Consider the following 27,034-nt stretch of genomic DNA (forward strand, 5'->3'; position numbering starts at 1 on the left):
GAATTTTGTAATAACAATAATTATATAAACATTTAAAAAGACCACCATTTATATCTACAGTACACGTCTATATGCACAAATATATACTTCCTTACTCCTGTATAAATTTGTTTACATTATACCTATTTAACTATGTGTAATTATGTATAACTATACTTTACAACCGGCGACTAAACAGTAAACACCGCTTGAAAAGTTATTCGATCCTTTTTCGATAATTTCGGATAAAGATAAAAGTGAGAAAGTTATCCCACGCGATGAGTGGAACTTCAGTTAAAGATAAAAATGCGAAAATAACCTACGGATGAATATCTCTGGAGAGAAACCAGTAAACTCTAGCCATCGAATAAAGTTACAAATGCGGGAAAGTATCTTAGGGTTGAAACTCTCGGGGAGAAACCAGGTATCTCTAGCGGTCGGATAAGGTTAAAAGTGCGAAGAGTATCTTACGATTGAAACTTTCTGTAGATAAAGCAGGTATCTTTACCCGTCGGATAAAGTTAAAAGTGCGAAGAGTATCTTACGATTGAAACTTTCTGTAGATAAAGCAGGTATCTTCAACCTCCGGATAAAAATAATTACAGTTATCTTTATCCTTTGAGTACATTTACCACGAATACATTTTTGTATTCGGCAGTCATCGAATAAAGATAAAGTTATGTATCTTTATTCGACGAGTAAAAGGTTGAAATTTTTCATCTTTATTCGATATTTAAAATTTTTATTTAGATAAAGATTTTGCCCATCTCTGCTGGTGGCAGCACAAGTAAAGCGGCAGTAAATTGGCTTTCCGTTTGTAAACGAAAGGAACTCCATCGTGTATTTTGTAATAAAATTGGAAAGAAAAGAGAAATATATGTTTCTCTAGTATAGATAATCAAGTGTATTTAAAGATTGTCGCTTGCGATTGAATAGTAACGGTAGTCATGGTTCGGAGTAGCGACAAGTAAGTGTAATACTTTAGTTAGTTATTATTCTAGGTTAAGGTTATTACGTTTTCTATTGCTATTGCTACTTTTCCTTGTTAAATATTCCACGTTTTATCATACCAGTGCCGTAAAAGCAATGTAATTAATTTGTTTTGTAGAGATAGACACCATAGAAGGCGATCAAGATCCAGATCAAGATCAAGATCCGCCACACCAGAGAAAAAACGACGGCGATCTAGGAGTAGAGATAGGGACAGGGAAAGGGATAAGGGACGACACAGAGAAAGAAGAAGTCGTTCTAGGGACAGAGATAGAGAAAGGAGTGACAGAAGGGATCGTTCCGAAAGAGATACACACCGTGAGAGGAAACGGTACATTATAATTAAAATATTAGTCACGATTATTCTGTGGCCTTGCAAATTTCATGGAATAGAGAACAGTAAACCCTCTTCGTGTTGTTTTTAATTTTATAAATTTAGGAAGATTTCCAATTTATTAAAGAAAGTACATTAATTAATTTCTTTACTTTTAACACTTTGTGGTCTGCCGATGGCACTTACACGTTGTGGTCTAATGTCATGGGTGGCCAATAGTATTGCCATATGGTATAGTTTTTTGGTAATGGATACAATAACTAAATAATCACTGGATACCCTATCCAATCTAACGATGTATTTTTTTATATGAAAAACAAGATTGCAAAATGTTTTATCGCTTTGGTAAATAGTGATTTCAGAACTCAACTCAAGGAGGAGATCTACGTGTAATTTACAAGAACTTGTAGCTGGCTACCATAGAATTAGTTTATAGCATTAAAATACAAGTGAAAGATAAAATTGCTTCATAATATCATGTTATTTTCTACTTGTATTAGGTTGAAATATAAATATAAGATGATGTAGAGCTATATTGACAGCATTCAGCTATGGATTTTAAAGCGACATAGAAATATGTTAAGGACTGTCAACCCGTTATGGGACAAACTTACCAAAAAGTATTTAAAAATTCTTATACATGTCCTTATGCTGGTTTTAGTTTTTACATTGGAAATCTCTAAATGAAGTGTCCATTTCATAGGAAAACTTGTTGACTAGGCAGTCTTGGGTGGATTTATATACACCGTGAAACATGGTGACTTAGTCTTCTTGCTGGCCGCAAAGTGTTAAGTCTTTATCAAAATGTGTGTAATAATGGAATAATATGTTAACATTGATTGTTCTCGGTATGCTAGTGGAGACAGTAAAGAAAAGCGTCTTACAGGATCAAAGTCTTCGCGTTCTGGCAAAGATCGGTCAAATAGATCGCGATCGAGAGAACGTAAGGAGAAGGAAAAGGGTGACAGCGATGAATTGCCATTTGACCATACTAAGCTGGACAAGGTAACTTAATATATAAGATCAATTTGTTCTATTCGAAAGCTGTCTTTCAATTTATTAATTTAATTTTCACAGGAGGAAGAACAGAAAAGGTTAGAATTGGAAATGCAAAAACGAAGAGAAAGAATAGAGCGGTGGCGTGCAGAAAGGAAAAAGAAAGAGCTAGAGGCAACCAAGAAAGATGGTAAGGCATCCATTTTAGCAAACCTTCAGCTGCCTATGAAAAAATGGTCTCTAGAAGATGACAGTGATGAAGAGACTCCTGTTGTTCAGAACAGCAACAAGGAAGTCAAGGAAGAAGGAGACCCGAAAGAAGAAGTTGAAGAAATTAAGGAAGAAACTAAGGGCGAAGAAGAAGAAGTCGATCCACTGGATGCTTTCATGGCAGAAGTATGCGTGCACATTCTTTTACATATCACCTCATATGTTATCACGTTTAATTAATTGAAAACGTTGTCAAAATAATTGTGTATGAGGAATGTATGCTATTTAAGTGGTCATAGGAGGTAAAGTTCAATAATTAAGAACTGCAGTATGTTGTTTTGAATTTGTCAGTGAGTCGTCTACGATTTAGAAGAGGACCTATTTAAATTGTTATTAAAAATTTAAATGATCTCCATCTCCAGACTAAGTGTTATAAGTAATATAAACAAAAAAAAGAACTGTAGAGAGATTAATTTCTCAACTAAGATCCTTATAATTGCTAAAATAATGTACACTTCTTATACATAATTTTTTATCGACTTTATGCGTGAATATAATAAAATAAATTGTTCGTTGAAACAGGTTCAAGAAGAAGTCAGAAAAGTAAACAAACTCGACAACAAAGGTTCAAAGAATACAAATAATGGCACAGGTACAGGAGGTACTCAAAGCGGAGGTGTTGTTATCGTCACCGGCGTAGCCAAGAAGAAAGTGCAGAAACAGAAAGGAGAACTTATCGAACAGAATCAAGACGGTTTGGAATATTCTAGCGAAGAAGAAGGAGAAAACCTACACGAAACAGCAGCTGGTATAGCGAATAAACAGAAACGAGAACTAGCCAAAGTCGACCATGCGACTACCGAGTACCAACCGTTTAGAAAATCATTTTATGTCGAAGTACCTGAAATAGGTAGGTCATCCACTCAAATTCTTATTACTAGACTGCGGATGGTTATGCATTTATGACAAATTTAAATATGCAAGAATATACAAGGATACGTATTAATGCACGAATATATAAAATGTGAAAAATAAAATATACGGTACAATATTTACAGGACAATTCATACTTTAATTTAGATTCCTGTTCTTTATCTGTGTTTACCAAAATATGAATTTGCATAAACATCCGCAGTCTATTTATTACAATTCTCACACAATATTTCTATTCTCAAATTCTTTAACATTTTCAGCGAGAATGACATCCGAAGAAGTAGAAGCGTACAAAGAAGAATTGGAAGGTATTCGCGTGAAAGGAAAGGGCTGTCCTAAACCTATCAAGTCATGGGCACAGTGTGGCGTAACGAAGAAAGAGTTGGAAGTGCTGAAGAAACTCGGCTACGAGAAGCCAACTCCTATCCAGTGCCAAGCCATTCCAGCAATCATGTCTGGTCGCGACCTGATAGGCATAGCGAAGACGGGCAGCGGGAAAACGTTGGCGTTCCTACTACCAATGTTTAGGCACATTCTCGATCAACCTCCCTTGGCGGATGGCGACGGCCCAATCGCGTTAATCATGACACCCACCAGAGAATTGTGTATGCAGATTGGGAGGGACTCGAAAAAGTTTACGAAGTCGTTGGGATTATCACACGTCTGCGTCTACGGTGGAACAGGTATATCCGAACAAATAGCGGAGTTGAAGAGAGGCGCCGAAATAATAGTCTGTACACCAGGGAGAATGATCGACATGCTTGCTGCTAATAGTGGACGAGTGACGAACTTACGCAGGGTGACCTACGTGGTACTCGACGAGGCAGACAGAATGTTCGACATGGGTTTTGAGCCCCAAGTGATGCGCATCATGGAAAACGTTCGACCTGATCGGCAAACCGTTCTATTCAGCGCTACATTTCCCCGACAAATGGAAGCACTGGCTAGAAGAATCCTAACGAGACCCGTAGAGGTTCAGGTTGGAGGACGGTCCATCGTTTGCAAGGACGTCGAGCAACACGTAGTAGTCCTTGAGGAGGATCAAAAGTTCTACAAGTTGCTCGAGATTCTTGGCCACTACCAAGACAAAGGTTCCACTATAATATTCGTTGACAAACAAGAGAACGCTGACACACTTCTGAAAGATCTTATGAAGGCTTCCTACTCGTGTATGTCACTTCATGGCGGTATCGATCAATGCGATAGGGACTCGACCATATTAGACTTCAAAGCTGGACGAACGAAATTATTGGTTGCAACGTCCGTCGCTGCGAGAGGTTTAGACGTCAAACACCTTGTTCTCGTGGTGAATTATGACTGTCCAAATCATTATGAAGATTACGTCCATAGGTGCGGAAGAACGGGAAGAGCTGGTAACAAAGGGTGAGTTCTTATATAATAGTGGGAAATCGTTTAGAACAGGGATGAACAATCTATGACCCGTCAGTAGCCTACCATGCCATAATAACTGATTCATTAATCATTTGTAGAGTCTAGTAAAAATAGTTTAGTAGAATCAGTTACTCTAGATAAGTTTTTCCTTCAGAATGATTGGAATGAAGAAATTGTTACAGTTTGGAAACATGGTAAAATGTTTATACGAATCAACTTCATTGTTTTTAGTTCGCTAAGGTGTTTTAAAATGTTACAATCAATAATAAAAAATTATCTTTCTATTAATTACAATAAACATACCATACCTTTTGGGTTGATAAATTTCAAACGCAGAAATTTCCTTCCTTTTAGGAACTCGTCTTTGATGTAGTGTAAAAATCACCATCTTAGTACTACAAAATTGACATAATTCTTATTTACAGGTACGCGTACACGTTCATCACATCAGAACAGGAACGATACGCTGGCGATATTCTCCGTGCTCACGAATTGGCGGGAGTTCCCGTTCCAGAACCGTTGCGCCAGCTTTGGGAAGGATACAAAGCCCGACAAGCAGCTGACGGGAAGAAAGTGCACACAGGAGGTGGTTTCAGTGGTAAAGGATTCAAGTTTGATGAGTCAGAGGCAGCCCTGGCGAACGAAAAGAAGAAATTCCAGAAAGCAGCTCTGGGACTGCAAGACTCCGACGACGAGGACATAGAAAATGACATAGACCAGCAGATAGAGAGCATGTTGGCGCCAAAGAGAACGGTTCGCGAAATCGCTAGACCCTCTGCCACCAATATTGCGGTTCCTGGCCAACCGGTCCCTAGCGCAACCGATAAATTGGAATTGGCTAGGCGATTAGCGTCCAAGATCAACATTGCCAAAAATTTGGGAGCTGAAGCGAAGGGTGCGACGCAACAGGCTGCTGAGGCTATTCTCAAAGGAGCTGGTCCCACTAATCTCATCACAGCGAAGACCGTCGCTGAGCAGCTTGCTGCGAAGCTGAACACCAAGTTGAACTATCAGCCTCGCGAGGAAGATCTCGTGGAGAGCGATGCAGAGGCTGGTGAACAGACGTTTCGTAAATACGAAGAAGAACTGGAGATCAATGATTTTCCACAGCAGGCCAGATGGCGAGTTACTAGCAAGGAAGCTCTCGCGCAAATTTCCGAGTACTCCGAAGCTGGTCTCACTGTTAGGGGCACTTACATCGCTCCTGGCAAGGCTCCACCGGAAGGGGAGAGAAAGTTGTACCTCGCCATCGAGTCCACTAGCGAATTAGCGGTCAGCAAGGCCAAGGCTGAGGTCTCGCGACTCATCAAGGAAGAACTAATCAAGTTGCAAGCGTCAGGGGCACACACCGCGTCCCGCGGTCGATACAAAGTTTTGTAAAGAAGTTCTGTTTCAATTGTATATGCAATCTTACGCGTTATAGTACATTGATTTCATCGAACTGCGTATGAGTAAAATTAGAGATTTATTATTAAACTTACAAATGACTATACAAACACTTTGTATTTAACGGTACAATAACGAAGTATACGTAACATTTACGGAAGTAACGATCCTGTCAGTAATTCGTCCGTGAGCAATCTAAATTCACTGACACCGCGTAGCTTTGTCGTTTGAAACTCGGACCATCGATGATTTTAGTGATCTCGTGTTGCGGAATTTGGATTGCTCGAAAGAGTATTTTCTATCGACTATCGTATCTGCGAAGATACAATGGGAGATTCGGCGGACACGTTGTTTGGTAACTTAAGTTAGGAGGACTTTATTTACAATTTGCATAACCACTCAGCCTTCGGGTGATTATGTGTTTTTGTACACGTTCCACGTACTCCGTTTTCTTTGGCAATATTAAAAGATCGACGAAAATACATTCTACTTTCCTGTATATTACGTAGGCACTAGAAGAATCACAGTCATGAAATCGGCGTCGCCACGAATGGCAAACGTCAGTAGGTAAATGAAAATGCTTAGCACCTTTTGAAAATACGTGCGATCGATGAGGATTTGCACTCGTTGGGGTAGCCTCGGCGTTACCTCTCATACCCTCTCCTTCCCCTTACAGTTCTCACGAGATAAAAGCACGGACAAAGGTTGCAAGGAAGAGTTGTACGAGACATCCCCCGATCGTGATGGCACCGGATACGTAACTATGAGCAATTTCCGCTCCTGTGAGCGCGCCCAACGGCACCTCGATCGCGATTTTAGGGCTCCTCTCCAAAATTCTGGTAACTAGCTTCTCAGTCTCTGTTACGCAAGCTCGCAGCTGCAAGGTCGAAGGCCTTATCACCGTAGGTTGAACGATGATGAATATGTCGAGGTCAGGCGTCATCATTCCGCGAAGAGCGCACTGTGCTACCTGGATTTGTCTTCCTAGAGCGGTCAGCAGAGCTTCCAACGTCACAGAGTCCTTGTCCGCCTCCTCGTCCATCGTGTAATATATCCTGTCCAGCTGTTTAACAAGAAATACAATTATTGTACATACTGTTCGCACTAGGGAGCTGAAGCGAAGCGATTTATTGGGGATGGTAGAATACTATTTGGTCTTTGCAAATTGATTAAAATATTTAATATACAGGGATGGTGGTAGAACCTAGCTGTGGGTGGAAAAATAAATCCAAACTACAGAATAACATTTCTTTGTATGAGACATCATTTCCTAGAAAATTGAGCTTGGAAATTGTTCTAGTATAAGTGTAAATTTCTATTTGTCAGATTTTTGTTACTCCTCGCATTTGTATTTATAAACATATGCAATGTATTTTAATACCTGTTATCATTTTTACACAAATATTTTTTATAAGAATATAAGAGTAATGTATTAGCTTTTTTAGAAGTACATATAGAAATTGTTCAAAATTTCGACCATGATGCGCATACAATACAATAATTATGCTCTTTGAACTAAATTATTATGCACTTCTTACAGTGCATTCTTTGTATTTTTATTCTTCTAAGGCCAAACAATGTTTGCTTTTTGATTCTTTAAAACTTCTATTGCTTGTGGTATCTTTCATTTAACAAAACCTCGTAAAAAATCAAAGGGTGCTAAATCTGGAAATAACGTCATCTAAACTAGTCAACAATTAATGTATTTGTATTTTTTATAAATACAAACACAAATTTTAAAGTATGAAACATTGTTCATTGTTCATTGAAATGTTCAAACATTGTTCATTATTCTGGGACTTATTTTCTGATAATAGAACAGAGTGATTGACAAAACTAAACATATAGTTTATAGCCCTATATAGTTTGAATTCAGGTTTAAAATTAGCACCGCCAAAAACCGTTGCATACCAAGTTTCTTGGAAATTGTTCTAAAAGAACAATTTATATTTGTACCTCTTTTAACCTTCAGCATTCGAGGGGCGATAATCTTTTTTCACAAATTCTTTGCTTATTCGTTTAGAAAACATTAAATGGTATATTTTGAAATAGCAATAAAATTTGTTCCTCTCATTCAATATCTGTGGCAGAAACTTGTGTTTAAAAAGTCTCTATTCTTTTGAAAGTCCCAATGTTCTAATGAACTTTAAATTAGAATGAATACCTACAACGAAATCAAGTGAAATGAGGATGAAGTGTATACAAAAGACAAAACTAATGGGCAAATCCACAGATCTTTTAGATTTGCAATTTCGAGCCTTTATTTAACGTTATCTTCTGATGTTTCAATATTTTAACTATCACATGGACGTTTTCAGTGGAAGGGATGCTAAAAGAAGATTTCCATGGGCTTTGTAAATTTTGTAAGCTATCTAAGAAGCCAGGAAGTCGTTAAAAAATTAAAATTTTTAAAGTAGCCTTGTGACTGTTAATTTTCAAATATTTTAAAATAGCTGTAGGAGCGCCGTCAAATATTTTGATATGAGAATAATTGGAAAAAATTGCAGGAAATGAACCTGTAAATCTCATATATGTGCTATCATTGTATAAATAGTTACACGACCATGGAAAACATGTGACCAACTTTTATTAATTTTTCACTTTTGCATTATTGTGTTTTACGAAATTTACGCCGTCAATTTTTTTTCATTTCTAATCCTTGAAGTTTGTTTATCCTATAAAGAGAAACTAATCCCGACAACCCAGATTATTTTTTATATAGATTTTTTTCAGTGAGCTAGAGTCGTTTGAAAATTTTGTCTAAAAACGTGATCGATATAAAAATTTCAGTTTTACATGAAACACATTCAAAATAAACTATATACAGGGTGTCCCAACTTTTTCGTTAGCGAAAATGTTGTTTCCACCCCTTTCGAGGTGTTACAACATTTTTGGGACACCCTGTACAGCTAGTCTCGCAGCTGTGAACTATATATACAACTTTCATGAAAAAAAATAAGTATCATGAAAAAATCGACCTATAAATTAATGATAAAAAAAAAATCATCAAATAATGGAAAAAGCACGAACGACACTAATACGTTGAAATCCAAACCAAATGCGTCGTTGTAAATAAATTAGCTGTCAAGAAAAGAAAATAATTTGAGTTATAAGACACGATTAAAAATATTTTTCATTTTACTGTTATAGCGTTCCAAATTGTTTTCACGAATGTTGTATTTCCAAAATATATTGTACTTTTCGTTATGCTTGTATATTTTGAAGTTTAATGAAGCTTTATTAATATTATGATTTAAAACCTTTTTTTGAATTTTACTTCCTGACATCCACGCCGTCAAGTTAAAATCGATCACGCACACAGTTTTTGTTACGTCTTGAGAGTATGAATGTGTGTACTAAATATTAAAAATGTGTTGAAAAAAATTTTTTTTTTTAATAACAAATCTAAAAGTTTTGTGGATTTGTCCTAATATGAAAAAACATTCTTTTTCCAAGATAGTAAGATACACAACATGGTAAAATATAATACTCTCACACTGTGCCTAGAATGAAGTTGTTAGTTGTCCATCACAAAGGGTTAATGAACTTTGAAGGATGGTTTCACTCCCTATGAAAACTCGTTCACCCTCTTTTGCATGCATACAAAATTTTAAATAAAAAGGGAGACAGACACCAAGAAGTTTCTCTTTGTAAGTTGTAGACTGTCCCCAAATATGCCATTAGTTAAAGCGTTAAAATAATAAAAAATATAAATACTCTATATTAAATATTTTTATCTAGGTCGCAAAGACGAACAAAAAGAGGTCTCCAAGCGTAACGTCGACTTTTTAATTAGTTTCTTAGAGTGGTACATATTAAAGAGCTAAAGCTAATAGTACATAGTTTTGGGGGCAGACGGTTTATAGTAGATGGTGTACTTTATGAGTAGAATCCGGATTGTATGCATTTACAATACAATCTATAATAAGAAATGTATACTAAACATAATCAAAAGTTACATGCACTTATGCAAAACGAAATATTAACATTATTACATTAATACTAGAATATATTCTACATAAATTATGTATACTTTTGCTATGTTATCCATATTAGTGTACGTCAGAAATGCATAAAATCCGCAATATACTTATGAGATATACTACATTGAAACAATTACTACTGTTTATTTAAAGAAATGTAGCTACTAACGTTAGGAGCAACTGTGGTCAGTAAAGCGTCAGCCTTTTAATAGAATACAAGTTTTCTTTTTATCGTGGTTTCGATCACGAATTGAACAAATTTTACTACTAGCTTCAGTTCTTCATCATCTATCACTATGCAAAAGCTAATTAACACTAAATCTACTGACATTTCATTTCTGCCTATTTCTACTGTTATTGGTAAAATGACTGGTCTTAAAGGCACTTTTTCCAGTTGAATGTAAAAATGTATCACACAATATTAAATTAAATAACACATCAAACAATTTATATAACTGAAGTATTTTATATAAGAACTATGCACAAAAATTTGAAAACGGTCATTTGACCAGTCGTGGTAGGTTTAGTGTTAAAAAGTAATTGTGACGCTTGGAGACCTCTCCTTCTGAGCAATGTTTTACTGTCGAAGAAACAATGTTGATAACTAGACTGCGGATCTTTATGTAAAATAAAATCTTCGCGAACGTGCTTACAAAAATTGAACCTAAATAGGAATTTATTTTATTCTCAAAATATTATAACATGAACTTTACTTCCAATCTTTTTTATATTCTTGCATAGTGTTTGCATTTTGTAGTTTCTTGCACATTCGAATTTCCTATAAATGCATAAAGATCTGCTGTCTATTGATAACATTTGAATCTCAAACAGCACCCAACAAAAGGAATATCGCGTACCTGTTTCTTGGAGTAGAACAGCTTGGCCGCTCCGCCGCATACTGGACAGCATGCACCAGGTGGTGTCACCGCGACGCAGTAGGGCTTTATCAATTGAGGACACTGAACGAGATCGCCGCAACGAGGCTTGGCTTGATCGCCGATCAATCCAACGACGACGCATGGACCAAAGTAGTCGACGACGGTCTTCTCTGCCCAGGCAACGCACTCGTTCGCGTAGACCTCGCCGTTTACTCCACATACTGGCCCTCGCAAGGAACATCCCACCAAGCAGGGTCCTCTGTAGCCTATGGTGGCTCCAGCGTGAATCATGGCGCACATAGAGTGATGCTGACGGTTCTCTCTGTCGCAAACTGGCCCACTGAACTCCCGAGGATCGCAGTCGAGAGGAACGCATTCGTACTGGCGGCAGGGCTTGTGGAGTCTGGACAAGCAGACCCTCGTCCTCCTGACGCACTTCTCTGTGCTATCGCAAGGGTTGGACGCGCAGGGATCTCTGGAAGAACAGCTGCCGAACTCCACTTCGTTGGGGGAGAAGTCTGCGCACTTGGCCAGACACCCTGAAGCGAAAGTGAAGCCTAATCTTCCACAGACAGGGACGTAGTGAGCAGGACAATCGCAAGGCAACGAGAGGGCTCGCACCTCCCCGCAGCTCCTCTTCGAACACGTGAATTCTCCCTCGAAACAATGACAAGGATTACATTCCAGGTAAAAGTTGGCCTTGTGAGCAATAAAGCGGTCGTGCACCCAACAGGAGTGGAACTTGAAGCAGTTCAGCGTCTTACAGTTCACCATCCCTCGTGTCGTGCACTGGCAGATCCTGAGGCAGCCTTGCTGATCGAATCGGGGTATCTGTACCCAGGATCCCATAGGCACCAACTGCTTCGACATTTCTCCTAAGGAACAGCCTGGCACGCAACGGTAGATTTCGCGTCCGAGGGGTGATAACTCGCAGACATCGCCTTGGGCGCAGGGATTGCTTCTGCAGGGTGTCATGATATCCTCTTCGAGGCGTACGACCGGTTCGGTGTCGCGAGGATCCTCCAGGAACGGCCTCAAGGAGACGCAAGGGGCGTCTGATTTTCCTGGCGATAGCTTCGCGCACAAAGCATTGGCTGTATAGGGTCCAGTAATGGCGGACCAGTCTACGCAGCTGGCCATCAACTCTAGACAGTCCTCTCGACAGAGTCTCGTCTCGTGGATCCTGTTCTCACATGGTCTCAGTTGCAACAGACAGGCGGCTGCCCGCAACGTCTCTGGCGGGCAAGAAGCGGCTGCGCGAACGGGTACACCTAGGCCTCGAACGATTCCACCTCTGGACCAGTGGTCGGCTTCCCATTTGGCTGCTTCGTCGGCTGCTGCTGAACAAGTCCTAAGGACCAACGAAAAATAAGAGTTAGGTTGTAGGAAAAGTAGGCATGTCAAAGACTTTCGAAGGAAAGGTGGCTTTTTATGGTTGAAAGCCATTCTGGTTTCGTTTTTCACTTTTAAATGTAATCAAACGGAAGTGAGTAAATGATTGAAGACGACAGGCTTTGTGCTTGATTACACTATTCGCTGAGCTACGGGATTGTGTTAGCGTTTGATTACATTGGTCGCCGAGCTATGAGATTAGTTTTGCGTTAATAATAAATTAGTTTTGCCTTTTCTGTATTCTAGTAAGTCGGGTTTCAACCACTGTCGGTCAATCTATGATTGAGGACCTGTAAGTTTTTTATTGGACTTTTGTATTTGATGACACGGGACAGTTATACTTAAGAACATGAAATTTTCAGTTAAATTAAAAAAAAAACTAGACAAGAATAGACATTTATACAACGCATAAGACTGGAGTTTGGAGTGGTATTGGATCTTCGACCTTGAAGAAGAGAAGAAGTGTGTGGTAGCGAGGAGAATGCAGCGTTATGAACTCAACACGGATTTTGCGGTGGCTTTTTTAACGAGAGTTTTTATTTAATGCCACGAGCAGTTATATTTAAAAATATATTCTTTTCAGTTACATTGTGGATTTCGATATCTGGATTGGTATTCTGGTATTGTTTATTAAAAACTTTACTAATATAAAAGACCTAAGAGACACATAAGAGTGGAGCTTAACTGAAGTTTCAAGAATGAAGGGAAGGCTAATTCTTCTAGCATCGAGTTTGCTGACTTTGGAGGGTATAGCCATTATCAGTTCCAAATACTACTGTAGGTAATTTCCAGGTATAATACATTTTCCAAGTATAATACAGTCGTACTCCTAATAGTATTATATTAAATTCCAGTTGTAAGAAATAACCCAAGAGAAAACGTCTTTAACTGGAGTTAAACGAGGGTTTGTGTATAAGCTATTAATCACTACAAATACGCTGAAAACTATAATTTTATTACAATTTTTTTGTAATTTACCTTTAAAAGGCCATAATTTTATTACATTTTTTGTAATTTAGCCTTAAAAAACCGAACGAAATTTCATAATTCCTAATTTTCATCTCTATTGTATCCCATAGAATCATTCTCTAAAATATTGTATACCCATAGGTGAGTATCCTGTGTAGAATTCATAGTAGTCAATGGTCAGAGTTCCCTCGGATTTTATCTGCGTACTTTATCTGCCTAGGTACAGTAGAAGATGCCCGTGCGAGTACTGAGTTGAACATGTTTAAGTTACAATAAGAACAGGAAGAGTTCCTTGACGGAAGAGTGGTTTACCTGAACAACGTCGTCGATCTGTCGTTGAATCGAGCGCAATAAGACAGTCCAGAGCAGCCCATCTCGCAGGGGTCTTCTGCATCCTCGAGACACCTTCTCAACTCTCCCTCCAAATTGGAGGACAGGCATTCCCCATCCAACTGAACCCACGCTACCTCCCAGTCAGCCTGAAACGCTCTCCAGCACAAATTCTGACACGATGGCTTCGTTGCTTTCGTACAGCACGACAGTTTGCCAGCGTCCAGTGGCAAACGCGCCGGTTTCGAGGATCCAGACTTTAGCAGACAACTCCAGATTGGTGTCTGTGGCAAAACTGGTCTACACTTTTCCGACAGAGCGTCCATGATCTCCTGCTCTGTGGTGGCAGTGTGGAGGACTCTTTTGCAAGTTTCCAGACAAGCTGGAGTAACAGCCTCGTTACAGCAATGCAGATCTGTCGTGAAAAGACATTTAAGTACTCATAACGATTAAAAAGAATGACGTTTTAAAGCTTATATTCGGATGGGGGCAAAATTCTTATCTAGATAGTATACGGAGTGCTCTGCGTAAAGTCTAACATTGCGGTTTCTAGAAACTAGTGAAGAGATTGACCTCATCATGGGTGCTAATCTCTTAATACGTTGATCGCCAAGCTATTCAGAATTAATAAATTTAGTTCCTTAGTAAAAAGTTCCGTCACCCATAAATGGGTTTCTCTATTAGAAATTAATTGTATTAAACTGGGTTTGACTATGAATCAAATATCAAAACCATAGATAGATAAAAAGGACCAATTAGTATCTGTAGCAAGTCCCAGCGCAAATGGTGTTCATTTTTTTTTTAACATACAGTTAGTCCCATAAATATTTGTACCCTCTATGTATGTTGAAGACTTGGATCGAAATTAAATAGTGAGTACTTCACACATGTTCATATTTATAATGAAAAATTTCTTTGAAAATATCAAACTTTTCATTTAATTGTAATGTATTGTAATGTGAATGTTGGATGAATGTTTATATTTAAATCACTAGGTATGTTTGTATGTTTATAGTTGTCACTTATGTTTATCAATTTGTGTTAGTAATTTATTGATTAGTCATTCAATTTGTATTGCGATTTGATTTTGTCTGATAGATTGTGTGTTGTTTTGGAATTTTGACAGTTTTCGGCGAACATCTAAATAAATATCCTTACATAATTTAAACAAATTTCTTCGATAGACATGCGAATACTTAGGGACAGGGACTGCATGTTCCTGTGTGTTTTAATTGTAATCTAGTAAACACCACCCAGATATATTCACCTGAACATACATTAGGTCGATCAAAAAGTTCGTTTGGTTTGTGGTGATGATTGTCTCTCTGGAATACAGATGGTTATTAACTTGATGAGGACTTCTACAAACGTGGAATCATGAATTTGTCCAAAATATGAGGAAAGGTCATAGAATGAAATGGATGATATGTTATAGAAAGACTGCGAGGGTTTATGCTTCTCATGGTAAAGTGAAATACGGGTAAATCTATGAGAATGTTGATAAATGCATACATTCATGAAATATCAATAATAATATACATTTTATACAGTTTAGAAACTAAAACATACTTTCATTTATGTCTCTATTCTTCTTCTGTAAACATCCGCGTCTAGTTATAGAGTAAATATATTTCTTTGTATAAGAAAAATCGTTGTTAGTTTGTGTGTTAAAATCCGAAGGAACTTTTTTGTCAACCTAATATGTTCCACTGGGGTCCAAAGGGTTGAGATGCATGAATTAGACACGACACCATGTATATAAGTTCTTCTAGCAATATTCTCTTAATTGAGCTGGTGATATGTCTACTTGTATGTGTTTGCATTCATCTTCCACTTACGTTGTTTGGGATCTTCGGCGTGTTTCACCTCAGCGACGCTTTTCAAGCACTTTGGAACCTGATGGAAGCAACCTTTGCTACTGTACATCTTCAAATTCGAGATTTTCCCGGGTTTGTAGAATAGATCCCGACATATGGATCTGCAGGTATCATTAGACACGTTGCTACAGCAATGCTCTGCTTCCACGCGTCTTTCCAAACACGAGAAAAACTCGGGCTCGTCGCTCGGCCGACAGGATTCGGTCAGGTGTCTTCTAGACCCTGATACGACGCATGTGGATCTACATATCGGATTCTGCGCCAAGTAGCAGCAACCCCTTCCTGTCCAATTTCCATGTTTCTTTATCTCTGTAAAAGAGATGATGAGATTGAAACTATTTGACTGAACAAAAGTTGGCTCACGGATTGTTCAGGTCCTCACCATTTAAAGTTGAGTTGGCGCAGCCCCAGAACTCCGTCTGAAAGGAAGAATAGAGATGAGTCGAAGACTAGGAATATCCAGGTGTAGAATGCAATAGAAGTTTGGAATGTTCTTTCATCGTTGAATATTTTCTAGATAGACCTTTTTCAATTATTTATGTAATGATAGGTGTATACATTGAATATGTTAGGGATAGAAATTAATTCTATCCCTTTCTAAAGTAAATTTACTATTCATCTATAAAGAAAAGTCATACAACTTTTGATCTTCCCTCGGTTACACCTTCCAAGGGAGCGCTATGTATAGTTATCTGTAGCATAAAATGTCAAAGCAATCTGTACTTCCATTACTATAAACGCTGGTACTCTAACATAACAAAATGGTTAGTATACATTTCTATGTTAACTAGAATTATAAATAATTATGTAAATATAAAGACACAGAATTAATTTCTATATCTAATAGTTGTTAAATACACTAGTAATCTCTTTAAAGAACAACTTTGTGTCAGTCAAATCCTGTATATTCAAAATAATCCTGTATATTCACAGAGAATGAATGAATCCAATGGAATGGATTTTGAACAAAGAAGAAAATTACTAAGTCTGAAACATGCACTGAAAAGTGCTTCCACCGCAAACAATTCTGGTTTCTGTTAGATGTTCACTAACGGATAGTAAGCCAGTCATTTTAGACACCAAACATTGCAGTAAATACTATAAAGTTACTGTTTTTATATGTTGTTAGGAACCACTCAGATAGTATAAATCTAGATTTGCAAACCTCAGAAACGTGAGTCAGCTAAGTTACAGCTTAAAAACCGCAAAATTTTCGCACTTTTTCTAGTTTTTCGCAAAAAAGTTACCAAAGGAGTATCCTGACAAGAAAAGGCATTGTTACCTTTTTTCAAGTAGATAAAATTTCCTACAATTTGAGATGCGTTGGCGCTCTGTAGCTCTCTTACAAGGAAAGCTTTTTAGGTGTCCGCCTCGATTGTTTTGATTTTTGGATATGTTTTAAAGGACCGAAAAATAAGATATACATATTTTTTTATGTTGGCCCGTTTTCATATTTAGGGTGTAAAATGACCCCCTAAAGTTTCAACTGCAATAGTCTATCTTCGCAACTATCATAGATAGAAGAAAACTTTTTAAGAACAAATTTCATGGATTTCTATCTGCATATAAAATCTGGCCGTAAATTGTGAAAAAAATTAGTTGTTTATAACATTATTTTAAAAGTAATCATAACTTATATAATAACAAAAAAGAACATACATTTTTTTCTAAATCGATTGATGTAAAATTTATAATATTGATATATAAATCTAAATCTAATAATTTATTATTATTGATCTATAAATCTAAATCTATCGTATACTATGTTTGCCTCTTACATATTTGCGTATTAACCCTTTGCGGTCATATGTTTACTCTCAACCACCAAAACTTGTTTACCGTTCCGGTCGTATGTCTGCTCTCAGCCACCACATCAAAGAACCATACTAATCTTATATTGTATTCCGCAGACCGAAAAGATTTAAGCCATTAGACAGTAGTAATAGGTTCTAAGATATTAGTGTAATAATAGATACATAGAAACATTAATGAAAAGATCGTTAGTAATTATATTATTAAGTTATACAAGAATACATGAACCAGTCGGTGAAACATCTACATGTTAAATTTTTCAAAGACATGTAGCGACTAGCGCGTACCGAAAATAACGGTTCACGTGCAAACAGTTAGAATGGTTTACGACAAGCAAACGACGAAGCTATTTTTGAGAAAGCCGTATTTTTCCGTTATTTACAGATGTTCGTTTCCTCGCGACAATTAGCTACGGCCTCAATAGCATATTGCAAATGTCGTAAACCATGGGTCTTTCGAAGGCCTGCCAGGCAAAGTCAAGCAACCCTCAACGGGTGACGATGCGAGGCCTGAGGCCCGGAGGAAATCCTGCTGCATTGCCAAATTTCCAACGGTGATAATCCCCCACCTCAGCACACCCCGTTCCCGAGGGACGCGCTAAGGGCGCAAGGAAGAGGTGGTGTGTGAGGAAATTTGAAGGACGATCAATCTTCAATGAGTCGTCCTGTTGATTTGACGAGTGGTCAAGTTCGACCGTTAGAATCTGCGAATAAACAGTGATTGCAAAATAGAATCCTAGTTGTTCCTTCATCCTCACGTCCTACAGACAAATATATTGAATATTGTTATTTTTTCGGTAACAGACTGTAATAAATACCAAATAGTCAAAAATACTTTTTAGAATTCCAAATAATATTTCACAAATTGTGTTTCAGTGTAATTAGGCATTCTGGTTTCTTAACACTTTATTGACCGGGAGACTATTTATAGGCTTTTTAATTGCAGTACTTAGTTATTCGAATTTATTTACTGTGTTGATGGTTGTCTACGAACAATGTTCAGTGTTTGGTAACAGACTTGGCTTTCAATGTACCTAGTAACAGTATGAAGGAATTATTGTCAGCCTAGATTGGCATATGATACTGTAGAAAATTCTTTTTTTTATTAAAGTCTGCTTCTAAATAACCTGGTAGACAAAGTGTTAAAATATTTCGGAAACAATACTCCAAAATGGCAAGAAGAAAGTTACCGAAAGATACCACATGATGGAGAACTATAAAATATAATTTTACATAAAAACGTTACATTAAAACACATTATTGTGTAAACATGTATCTAAAGTCCACAAAAGAATTAATTAATCTTGTTTATCCTTCATAAGCTTGCATATAATGTATCACTGCTCGTTCATCGGAAATTAATTCCGACCAGGACAATAGACATGTCTAAATTAAATACGACCGCAAAGGGTTAATATTATACGTATATGCATCGTGCAGATACGCCGTGTCGCGGTCATAGCAGATATGGATATCCATTATAATATCTGACGTTTACCGTCTATAATAGGCATTATTAAAGTTATTTATAGCTTAAATATTAATAAAGTTTATTTTATTACTTATAATTTGTCTAATATTCATATTTGTCGCAGCTAAACGGTGAAGCTAAACGGTGCATAAGAGAAGCTATACGGCTCTACACAGAACGATTCCCTAATCGTATATGTCTATCGCCTTTGTTGTTGTCTAACATATTAGGTGGACCGGAAAGTAGTGTCGTTTCTGCGACACTCGATACCTGTTTATCATTCATCAGCTCATTAATTTTTATCGATGTAGCATTGAAAATTTGCACAATGGATGGCAAAAAGCTATTTATAGCAAGGGTGATTACATAATTGATTAAAAGCAGAAACTTATTAAGAATGTATTTGTTGGAATTTAATGTGAAAGAAATGACGTTACTTTTCGGATCCCCTAATAATTAAAAGATTCGAACAAAGTGGCAGTGTTGAAAATAAGAAGCGACAGAGATCTAAAACTGTTACATGTTTCTCATGCTTCTCATCATAGCAGTAGAACTTTTCGCTAAATTGCATGATTCTAAGAACATCCTTATTTTGTTTATTATATATTTGAAAACTCATGGATGTGTATTTCTACTGGACATGTATACATAAACACTGTACCTACGAGTGTACATTAGTATTAACAGTATTAGTTTTCTTTTTGGTTAGTAATAGCTTAATTAGTAATAGTTAATAGTTTTCTTTAAATGCGTGAATTACACTTTTTTATGAAAAAGAAAATGTATAGACGAACCCTATGATGTTTAGCTTAGCAACTAGCATCTTGATAATTTCAATATTTGGAAGTACCATCCTTATTTTCTCACGAAATAAGAAACAAAACGACATATCACCTTTACTCTGTCATTCTCTATATACAGTGCCGTGCAAAAGTTCTCGGCCAGATGGTTTTGCGATTTTTCTTCCAAAAGAAAAGTATTAAAAAAGTTTTGATATATCTAAATTAAATCTAAATTTAATCTGTTCGGCAGCGATGGAAGAAAATACAGTGGGTGTAGAATGTATGTATTCGTACACCGATCACTGGCGCTGGCGCTACCGTGTATCTTTTACTCGAGAAAACGCGATTCCAACCTAACCCAAAACTTCTGTCATTAATATCTCGTCACGCCTGCTGTATTTTCTAAATCCAAAGGCATTTTTCTAATGTAAAACGCATATAAGCTTTTTAATAAAACCAAAATCAATAAAATCGGTCTATGTACAACTGAGATACCGTAATATCATGTCATGAATCGGTCAGAAATTGTAGATTTTTCTTCTGATTCTGATTCTGATTCTTATTCTTATTCTTTTCGTCAACACTTATTGTTAGCCAATAGGAGCTAAGGCCATTCGTCGATTCGTCGACTCTCGGAATCTGTCGGCAAGGCTCGTCGGTCGGAATTGTAATATGGGTGTCACTCATGCCGCTCGTTCATTTCTAATCTGTAACTGTCAGTTTGCATTTGTGACATTTGGTTTCTTGCAACAAGACTTTCTGACATGCATTGTGCGTACTTTTGAAAACTTAAAGGACTGAAACTGGAATTATAATACAATAAATTGTGCGTTTTCAATAGTGGATCTCTTTGTACATTTTCCCACTTTATTTATTAACATTTAAATTTGTTACAATAAGATTTTCTGCCACGCGTTGTGCATACTTGTGAATTTTATTCTAATACAATAAATTGTGCATTACACATAGTGGATCTCTTTCTTTATTTCTCATTTCATGTTTAACATTTCAACTTCTAGCAACAAGACATTTTGCAATGCGTTGTGTGTACTTTGGAAGCATAAAAGACAAACTGGTATTATAATATAATAAATTGTGGGTTAGAAATAGTGTAGACCTCTTTTTTCATTTCATACTTCATTTTTAACGTTTAAGTTTGTTACAACAAGACTTTCTGCCATGCGTTCTGTGTGCTGTTGAAAACTTAAGGGACTGAATCTGGTATTGTATTATAATAAATTCTGCATTATTCATATGACATTAATTTTATTTGTAAATAACACATACAAACCTTATTTTACTTGCAAATTAATGTAGACCTTAAAATAAAAATACATTTGTCTTTTATTATAGTAAGCGTAGAGTCTGCAATATACATAATCTGTCTGAAGCCAGATATAGGAAAGAGACCAGCTTCAGTTTTTTAAGTTTCCAAAAGTATACAGAACGCATGGCAAGATGTCTCACTGCAAGAAATTTAAATGTTAAAGATGAAGTGAGAAATGAAAAAAAGAAATCAACTATTTGTAACGCATAATTTATTGTATTAGAATAAAGTTCAGAAGTACGCAGAACGCGTGGCAGAAAGTCTTGTTGCAAGAAATTCGAATGTTAAAGATACAGCGAGAAATGAAGAAATAAATCCACTATTTGTAATCCACAATTAATCGTATTGCAATATCAGTTTCACTCCTCAGAATTTTCAAAAGTACACACAATGTATGGGAAAAACTTTTGTTGCAAGAAATTTAAATAATGAGAAAATGAACAGAGATCCACTATTTGTAACACATAATTTATTGTATTACAATAATATAGAAAAAGAGATATCAAACTTAATCCTTTAATTTCTCAAAAGTACCCATGACACATGACAAAAAGTCTTGTTACATTTAAATGTTACTGATAAAGTGATTACATTTTTTCTTTGCAATGCGTTCCGCGTACTTTTGAAACCTTAAAGGATTCAAACTGATCTCCAATTTTCTATTATTTGAAGTCATTCACTATACAAATTATCTTTGTAAAAAGAAGTGAGATCCTATAAAAAACTTCAAAAAAGTAAAAAAATTACGCCAAGTACATGGAAAAGTGGAGGACTCAAAGAGTTATCATTGAAAAACAGAAGATCCCCATAAAAAAGCTACAAGAAAGTGGAAAAAGATGTGAAATCGAAATGAGCTGCCAGTACATGAAGGTGCTTTTTCCAGCAAAGTGCAAAGGCGACACTGTATAACACAATGAAAAATTCGGTGCTCTCCAACTATGCGCAGCTAAAATGCTCTTGTTCAACAGTGCAGACGTTTAGACCCTAATGACAACTCATGTAAACTGAGTGCTCCGCACTTTGGCGATGAAATGAAGAAGCTAAATAGTGTATCAACCACAAACTGAGACTGTTTAGACATTTGCCTTGATGTCCGTGGCCTGGAAGTCAAGTGCTTGGCGTGGGCAGGCAAAGCATTCTCAGATCATCAATACCCATACTTTCTCTCTCGCAGACTTTCACATAATTTGTCAATTTAAAACTTTGACAATATGAGTACATTTTCATTTTATTGTGTTTTAAAATATTACTAAGGATATTCATTGCCCCAGATACCCCTCCTCTCACAGGCTTTCAGATAATTTGTCAGTTTAAAACGCTGACAATATGAGTACATTTTCATTATTTTACATTTTAAAATAATTCTTATTCATTAAAACCTTGACCTTGTCTGGCCACGCCAAGCATTTGACTTCCAGGCCACGGACATCTAGGCAAATGTCTAAACAGTCTCAGTTTGTGGTTGATACACTATTTAGCTTCTTCATTTCACCGCCAAAGTGCGGAGCAGTCAGTTTACATGAGTTGTCATTAGGGTCTGAACGTCTGCACTGTTGAACACAGCATTTTAGCTGCACATAGTTGGAAAGCACCGAATTTTTCATTGTGTTATACAGTGTCGCCTTTGCACTTTGCTGGAAAGCACCTTCATGTACTGGCAGCTCATTTCGATTTCACTTCTTTTTCTACTTTCTTGAATTTTTTAGGGGGATCTTCTATTTTTCTATGATTACTCTTTAAGTCCTCCATTTTTTCATGTACTTGGCGTAATTTTTTTACTTTTTTGAAGTTTTTTATGGGGTAGTCCAAACAACATGTACTAGTTAATATAATTTGTGAATTAACAAAAAAATGCGAAAAGTGGGTAAAAATATAGAAACAATAAGTATTCGTACGATTCTTATGACGAACCATTTACAGTAGAGTTTGTAACGTAAACACGTTAGTTTATTGCTCCGTTCGAATTAGAAAACATCAAATTTCTAGTAAAGTACTTTAAAAAATGGCTGTAATAGCGGAATTGAAGAAGATCCCACTTCGAATAACTAATAATTTAGTTAATTTAATGCTTAGAAGGGCTACAATAATTATAAAATCAAAACGAAATCCCACGAAGGCAGTATCATATACTTGTAAATTAATGTAAATTTCTTTTTTTTTTAACGAAGTTTTAAAAATTAAACTGTTGTACAAATACTTATTGCTTCAATATTTCTTTCGATTAATTGTTTTTCTTTTTGTTAATTTCGTAACTTACATAAATAGCTTTTTTTTTGTAATCTATCTATTCTAGAGATTTCCGAAAATATGTAGAATACCATTGTTTATAAAAAATAAGTTAATAAATTACGATTTTACATAGTTTGTTTGGAAATTGATCGGTGTACGAATACTTTCTACACTCACTATATGTACGACGTTTAGTTGGGAAAAGAAATGATCCAAGGTACCAAACACCAGGTATGGAGAGCTTTCTTCGCTCAAGGAGTTGGTCCTCGAAAATTGGTTTTTCCAACATGATAACGACCCCAAACATCCATCGAAAATCGTAAGAAGGTGGTTGTCTACAAATAAAGTACAGGTTTTAGACTGGCCTTCTCAATCTGCGGATTTAAATCCACTAGAGCATCTCTGGGGAGAGATGAAACGCCGAATGAAAAATCATAGAAGTTCTAATAAGACACAATTTTCTCAGAATTTAATAGAACAGTGGAACAAAATACCACGCGGTTACGTTATTCGGTTAATTAAATCCATGCCTCGTCGCTATGCTGCTGTTATTACTTCAAAAGGCATGGCTACGAAATATCAATTATAATATGTTAAATAATGTACCCCGAAATTGTTACAAAATGAAAAACAAGCATAATTTTTTCGTTAAACACTTTCTACAAAAATAAAGACGTAAGAAAAATAAATAGCGGTGATTTTTTTTATAGTATCCTTTCACGTAATATGACTGTACATATGATTCTAAGAAAAATGTCTTAACACTTTTCTTTTGGAAGAAAAATCGCAAAAACCATCTGGCCGGGAACTTTTGAACGCCACTGACGGTGCTTTTACCTTACAAAGTTGGTTATATAATACCTCTTCAAGATCATTCCAACCGAATATCGCACCCCGTAAAAAGTGAAAACCGAGGCGGAACGTAAGAACATGGGTATCGCCAAGAGTCTCCTGTAATGCGAACCCATTGAACTCCGTTCCTTTCTTCGAACCGTTTAAAAGTACTGCCGATGGATCTTCGACGGGTCGAGTGTGGATTAAAAGGATCGATTAAAGGCGGCTTACCAGCTCGAGGGAACAGAACTCCTGCAGGCGTCGTGTCGCGTTCTCCCTCGCCTCCGCTTCTGCGCCCAACGCGACCAGTGAGATCTGAAAGCAAACGCGTAATTTTTTTTATCTCTTTTCTCGTTCACTTTCACTAAAACGGTTAATCTGTTCTAGGTGACAAAAAAGCTGAACGATCCGTGGAAAAAGGGAAGCCTCGATGTAAAAGAGCGACACGGCTGTATCTCTGGTTGATGATGGGAATTTCCACGATTTCGAATGCTAGGTGCGACGCGTTCCAAGTTATTAAGAATCAAGGACGCGAGTAAGCCACGATTTCCTGTTGTTCGTCACTGAATGACGATAGACCGCACGGTTATCGACTGGTTGGCCGTTTAGGGGTTCATTTTCGATTCAATCAGCGTCCACGAGGACGTACAGGCCCATTTCGTACTCTTGTCACGGTCGCGAGTTACGACTTACGACCATCCATTGGCCTGCGTGCGGTGGGTCCTGTTAGGTCTTCAGCGTTCACTGGGTTCGGAGGTGGTTGGTATTCATTTTAACCGGATAGTCTCGTTTAGAATTTTGAAAAATCTCTTTAGCTGATTTTTCTTATGTACCAGGCACAGAGAATATGAGTTGGTAAATGTCATAACTAATCAAAATTGATATTCAGGGCTTTAAACTTAATTTTCTTTACCTTCCAATACGAGACGTATTGAACATTGTTGCTTCTCTTTAATCACGTCATCGAGGAATTGATGAACTATATATATTTTATGTACATAATATATTTTCTATCTTTTTGCACTATAATTTTTTGTAATTATATTATTTAACAGCTTAAGGACCACGCTCGAGTATACTCGGGCAAGCTTTACTTGTAGAAAAGACCACTCCTGAATATACTCGGGTGAAAACAAATACGATTTCTGGTATGTAGAAGCGCAGATTACAGATGGGCTGTGTAAATTTTTGTACAGTGTATGCGATTTGTTTTAATTTTATTTTCACATATTTGTATTAGGATTAATGTTACCAAAATTAATCAGTAGATATCAACTTTCTTGAAAACGGTAACAGGTACAAAATTTTTGTTGGCGGTACAAATTAGTACAAATTCAGCACTAAATGTATCCACTTTGATTTCTTCATTTTTAGTAATTTTGACGTGTGGTCTTGCTAGCTTAATATTAAGCTAGCAGCGCCACGATTTTTTCGCAAACGGTGTGAGGTACAAAATTATTGTTAGGGATACAAATTAGTACAAAATAACTACAAAATATTCCACGAAGTCCGATACGATTCGACTGATTTGGTCCTGCCAGCTTAAGAGACGTAGCGTCTCAAGACATTTTCACTTAAAGACACAAGTTTAAGTATTAATTCTAGAACGTTTTACAAGACTTCTGCAATTTAGTGTCTTGAAATTGAAATAAATTCTCTAGAGGCTTGAATGACCTAGATTCTTTGATATAGAAGCCTTGAGAAACGCTCGAAGACTTCTCAAGTTTAGCTACTTAACTCAAAATGGCTCGAGACGACCACTCTGTGGATTTCTGTTCACAAAAGAGCGTCTGACGGAAAAGGAAAGAAAATCACGTAGACGTGTCCTTTACCCAATAGTTCACGTGTCTCGAAGTGACGGCGTCAGTGGAATGTGATGAACGACAACTTAGAGATGCAGAAGCCAGAAACAACTCGAGAAAGGCCGGTCGTCTCGACTACCGATGAGTTCTTTTGTGAATTCGAAAGAGAAGTCACCGGAAACGCTACGTGAAACCCTATGTTTAACATACGGTGCCAACTCCGCGTTTATTTTCTACTGGCAAATGTATTCTCATTTTTTTCATCGATGACAAGTAACGTCGGTGGTTCGCCGCCGTGCTAAATCGGTGGTTCGCCGCCGTGCTAGATCGGTGGATCGTAATTTTGATTAAACGGCTTGCTTCGCGGATGAGAATGCTGGATATTAACTGCGGGAAATTTTCGCGAGAAAAATCCAACCCCTTCAAGATGGCAACGAGACCCAACCGCGCATACCTCCAAGAATATACCACGACAGAAATACGTGCGTCGTCTTCGAAGTTCGGTATCGCTTTCGCCCTTAAAGTTAGCGACAATTCGAGTAGGAAGCTCTATACTCGATTATCATTAACGTAGTTGTTCTATGAAATCATTTAACGTAGAATTATAACAAAACTTTACTTGATTGTTACTAGATTAAATGTGAATCGTATGAGTCTATTTCGATTTAAATTGACCACACCAATTGTATGAAAAACGTTATCAAGAATTTGTAATTATAACACAGACTCTTATGAAAGATACAGATTGACGTGCGATTTTATTCAATCTAAATCAAAATGCAATTTAAAACCTTGTCTAAATTTTTATATGTTATAAAAACCGAAAATACTAGATTGTCCCAGAAGTTCCCGGACACTTGCTACCAATAAATTATTTTATAATAACATTATAATCAGACAATAATTATTCTTCAAAATAAATGCCATCGCTTTTGATAGTTTTCATCCATCTTTCTGCCAATTGCTCAATATCGATTTGGATCAAATGTCGTAAAGAATTTTAATGTCAAAAATTCAAGCATCAAGTGTCCGGGAACTTATGGGCAACCTAGTATAAACCATTTAAAAAAAATAACAATTATTGACCGCGCCGTTATTGAGATATAATTCATTAAAATCTGAAACTGAA

General features: G+C 36.9%; 2 protein-coding genes across 4 annotated transcripts; one reads left to right on the forward strand and one right to left on the reverse strand.

The window, feature by feature from the left end:
• The first annotated feature begins 756 nt into the window (after window positions 1–756).
• LOC128884863 (probable ATP-dependent RNA helicase DDX46) lies at window positions 757–6,709 on the forward strand. Of its 3 annotated transcripts, none has more exons than XM_054138524.1 (7): window positions 757–946; window positions 1,088–1,300; window positions 2,161–2,308; window positions 2,381–2,695; window positions 3,092–3,419; window positions 3,703–4,825; window positions 5,260–6,709. In XM_054138524.1, exons 1-7 carry the CDS (start codon window positions 927–929, stop codon window positions 6,212–6,214), a joined length of 3,102 nt encoding a protein of 1,033 aa, XP_053994499.1. In that variant the 5' UTR covers window positions 757–926; the 3' UTR covers window positions 6,215–6,709. The 3 variants fall into 3 exon arrangements, with proteins under 3 accessions (XP_053994499.1, XP_053994516.1, XP_053994509.1); XM_054138541.1 differs by lacking the exons at window positions 757–946; window positions 1,088–1,300 and adding exons at window positions 1,393–1,923; window positions 2,007–2,109 and having other exon boundaries at window positions 2,190–2,308; XM_054138534.1 differs by lacking the exons at window positions 757–946; window positions 1,088–1,300 and adding an exon at window positions 1,393–2,109 and having other exon boundaries at window positions 2,190–2,308.
• Window positions 6,281–26,160, reverse strand: LOC128884649 (reversion-inducing cysteine-rich protein with Kazal motifs). The gene is made up of 8 exons (XM_054138179.1): window positions 26,116–26,160; window positions 25,017–25,052; window positions 24,335–24,418; window positions 16,032–16,068; window positions 15,611–15,958; window positions 13,755–14,187; window positions 11,061–12,432; window positions 6,281–7,283 (listed from the first exon to the last, which is right to left on the reverse strand). Exons 1-8 carry the CDS (start codon window positions 26,158–26,160, stop codon window positions 6,900–6,902), a joined length of 2,739 nt encoding a protein of 912 aa, XP_053994154.1. The 3' UTR covers window positions 6,281–6,899.
• Window positions 26,161–27,034: the final 874 nt, after the last annotated feature.

The sequence above is a fragment of the Hylaeus volcanicus genome, chromosome 1 (assembly GCF_026283585.1).
Source record: "Hylaeus volcanicus isolate JK05 chromosome 1, UHH_iyHylVolc1.0_haploid, whole genome shotgun sequence".
Taxonomy (NCBI): Eukaryota; Metazoa; Arthropoda; class Insecta; order Hymenoptera; family Colletidae; genus Hylaeus; species Hylaeus volcanicus.

Coding starts and splice junctions, on each gene's coding strand:
- LOC128884863 (XM_054138524.1), top strand. CDS start 927: ATGGTTCGGAGTAGCGACAA. Junction 947..1,087: donor ATGGTTCGGAGTAGCGACAA/GTAAGTGTAATA, acceptor TTTGTTTTGTAG/AGATAGACACCATAGAAGGC. Junction 3,420..3,702: donor TGTCGAAGTACCTGAAATAG/GTAGGTCATCCA, acceptor TAACATTTTCAG/CGAGAATGACATCCGAAGAA.
- LOC128884649 (XM_054138179.1), bottom strand. CDS start 26,160: ATGAGAATACATTTGCCAGTAGAAAATAAACGCGGAGTTGGCACC. Junction 14,188..15,610: donor CGCCGAAGATCCCAAACAAC/GTAAGTGGAAGA, acceptor TTTTCACGACAG/ATCTGCATTGCTGTAACGAG. Junction 7,284..11,060: donor TGTTCTACTCCAAGAAACAG/GTACGCGATATT, acceptor CTTGTTAAACAG/CTGGACAGGATATATTACAC.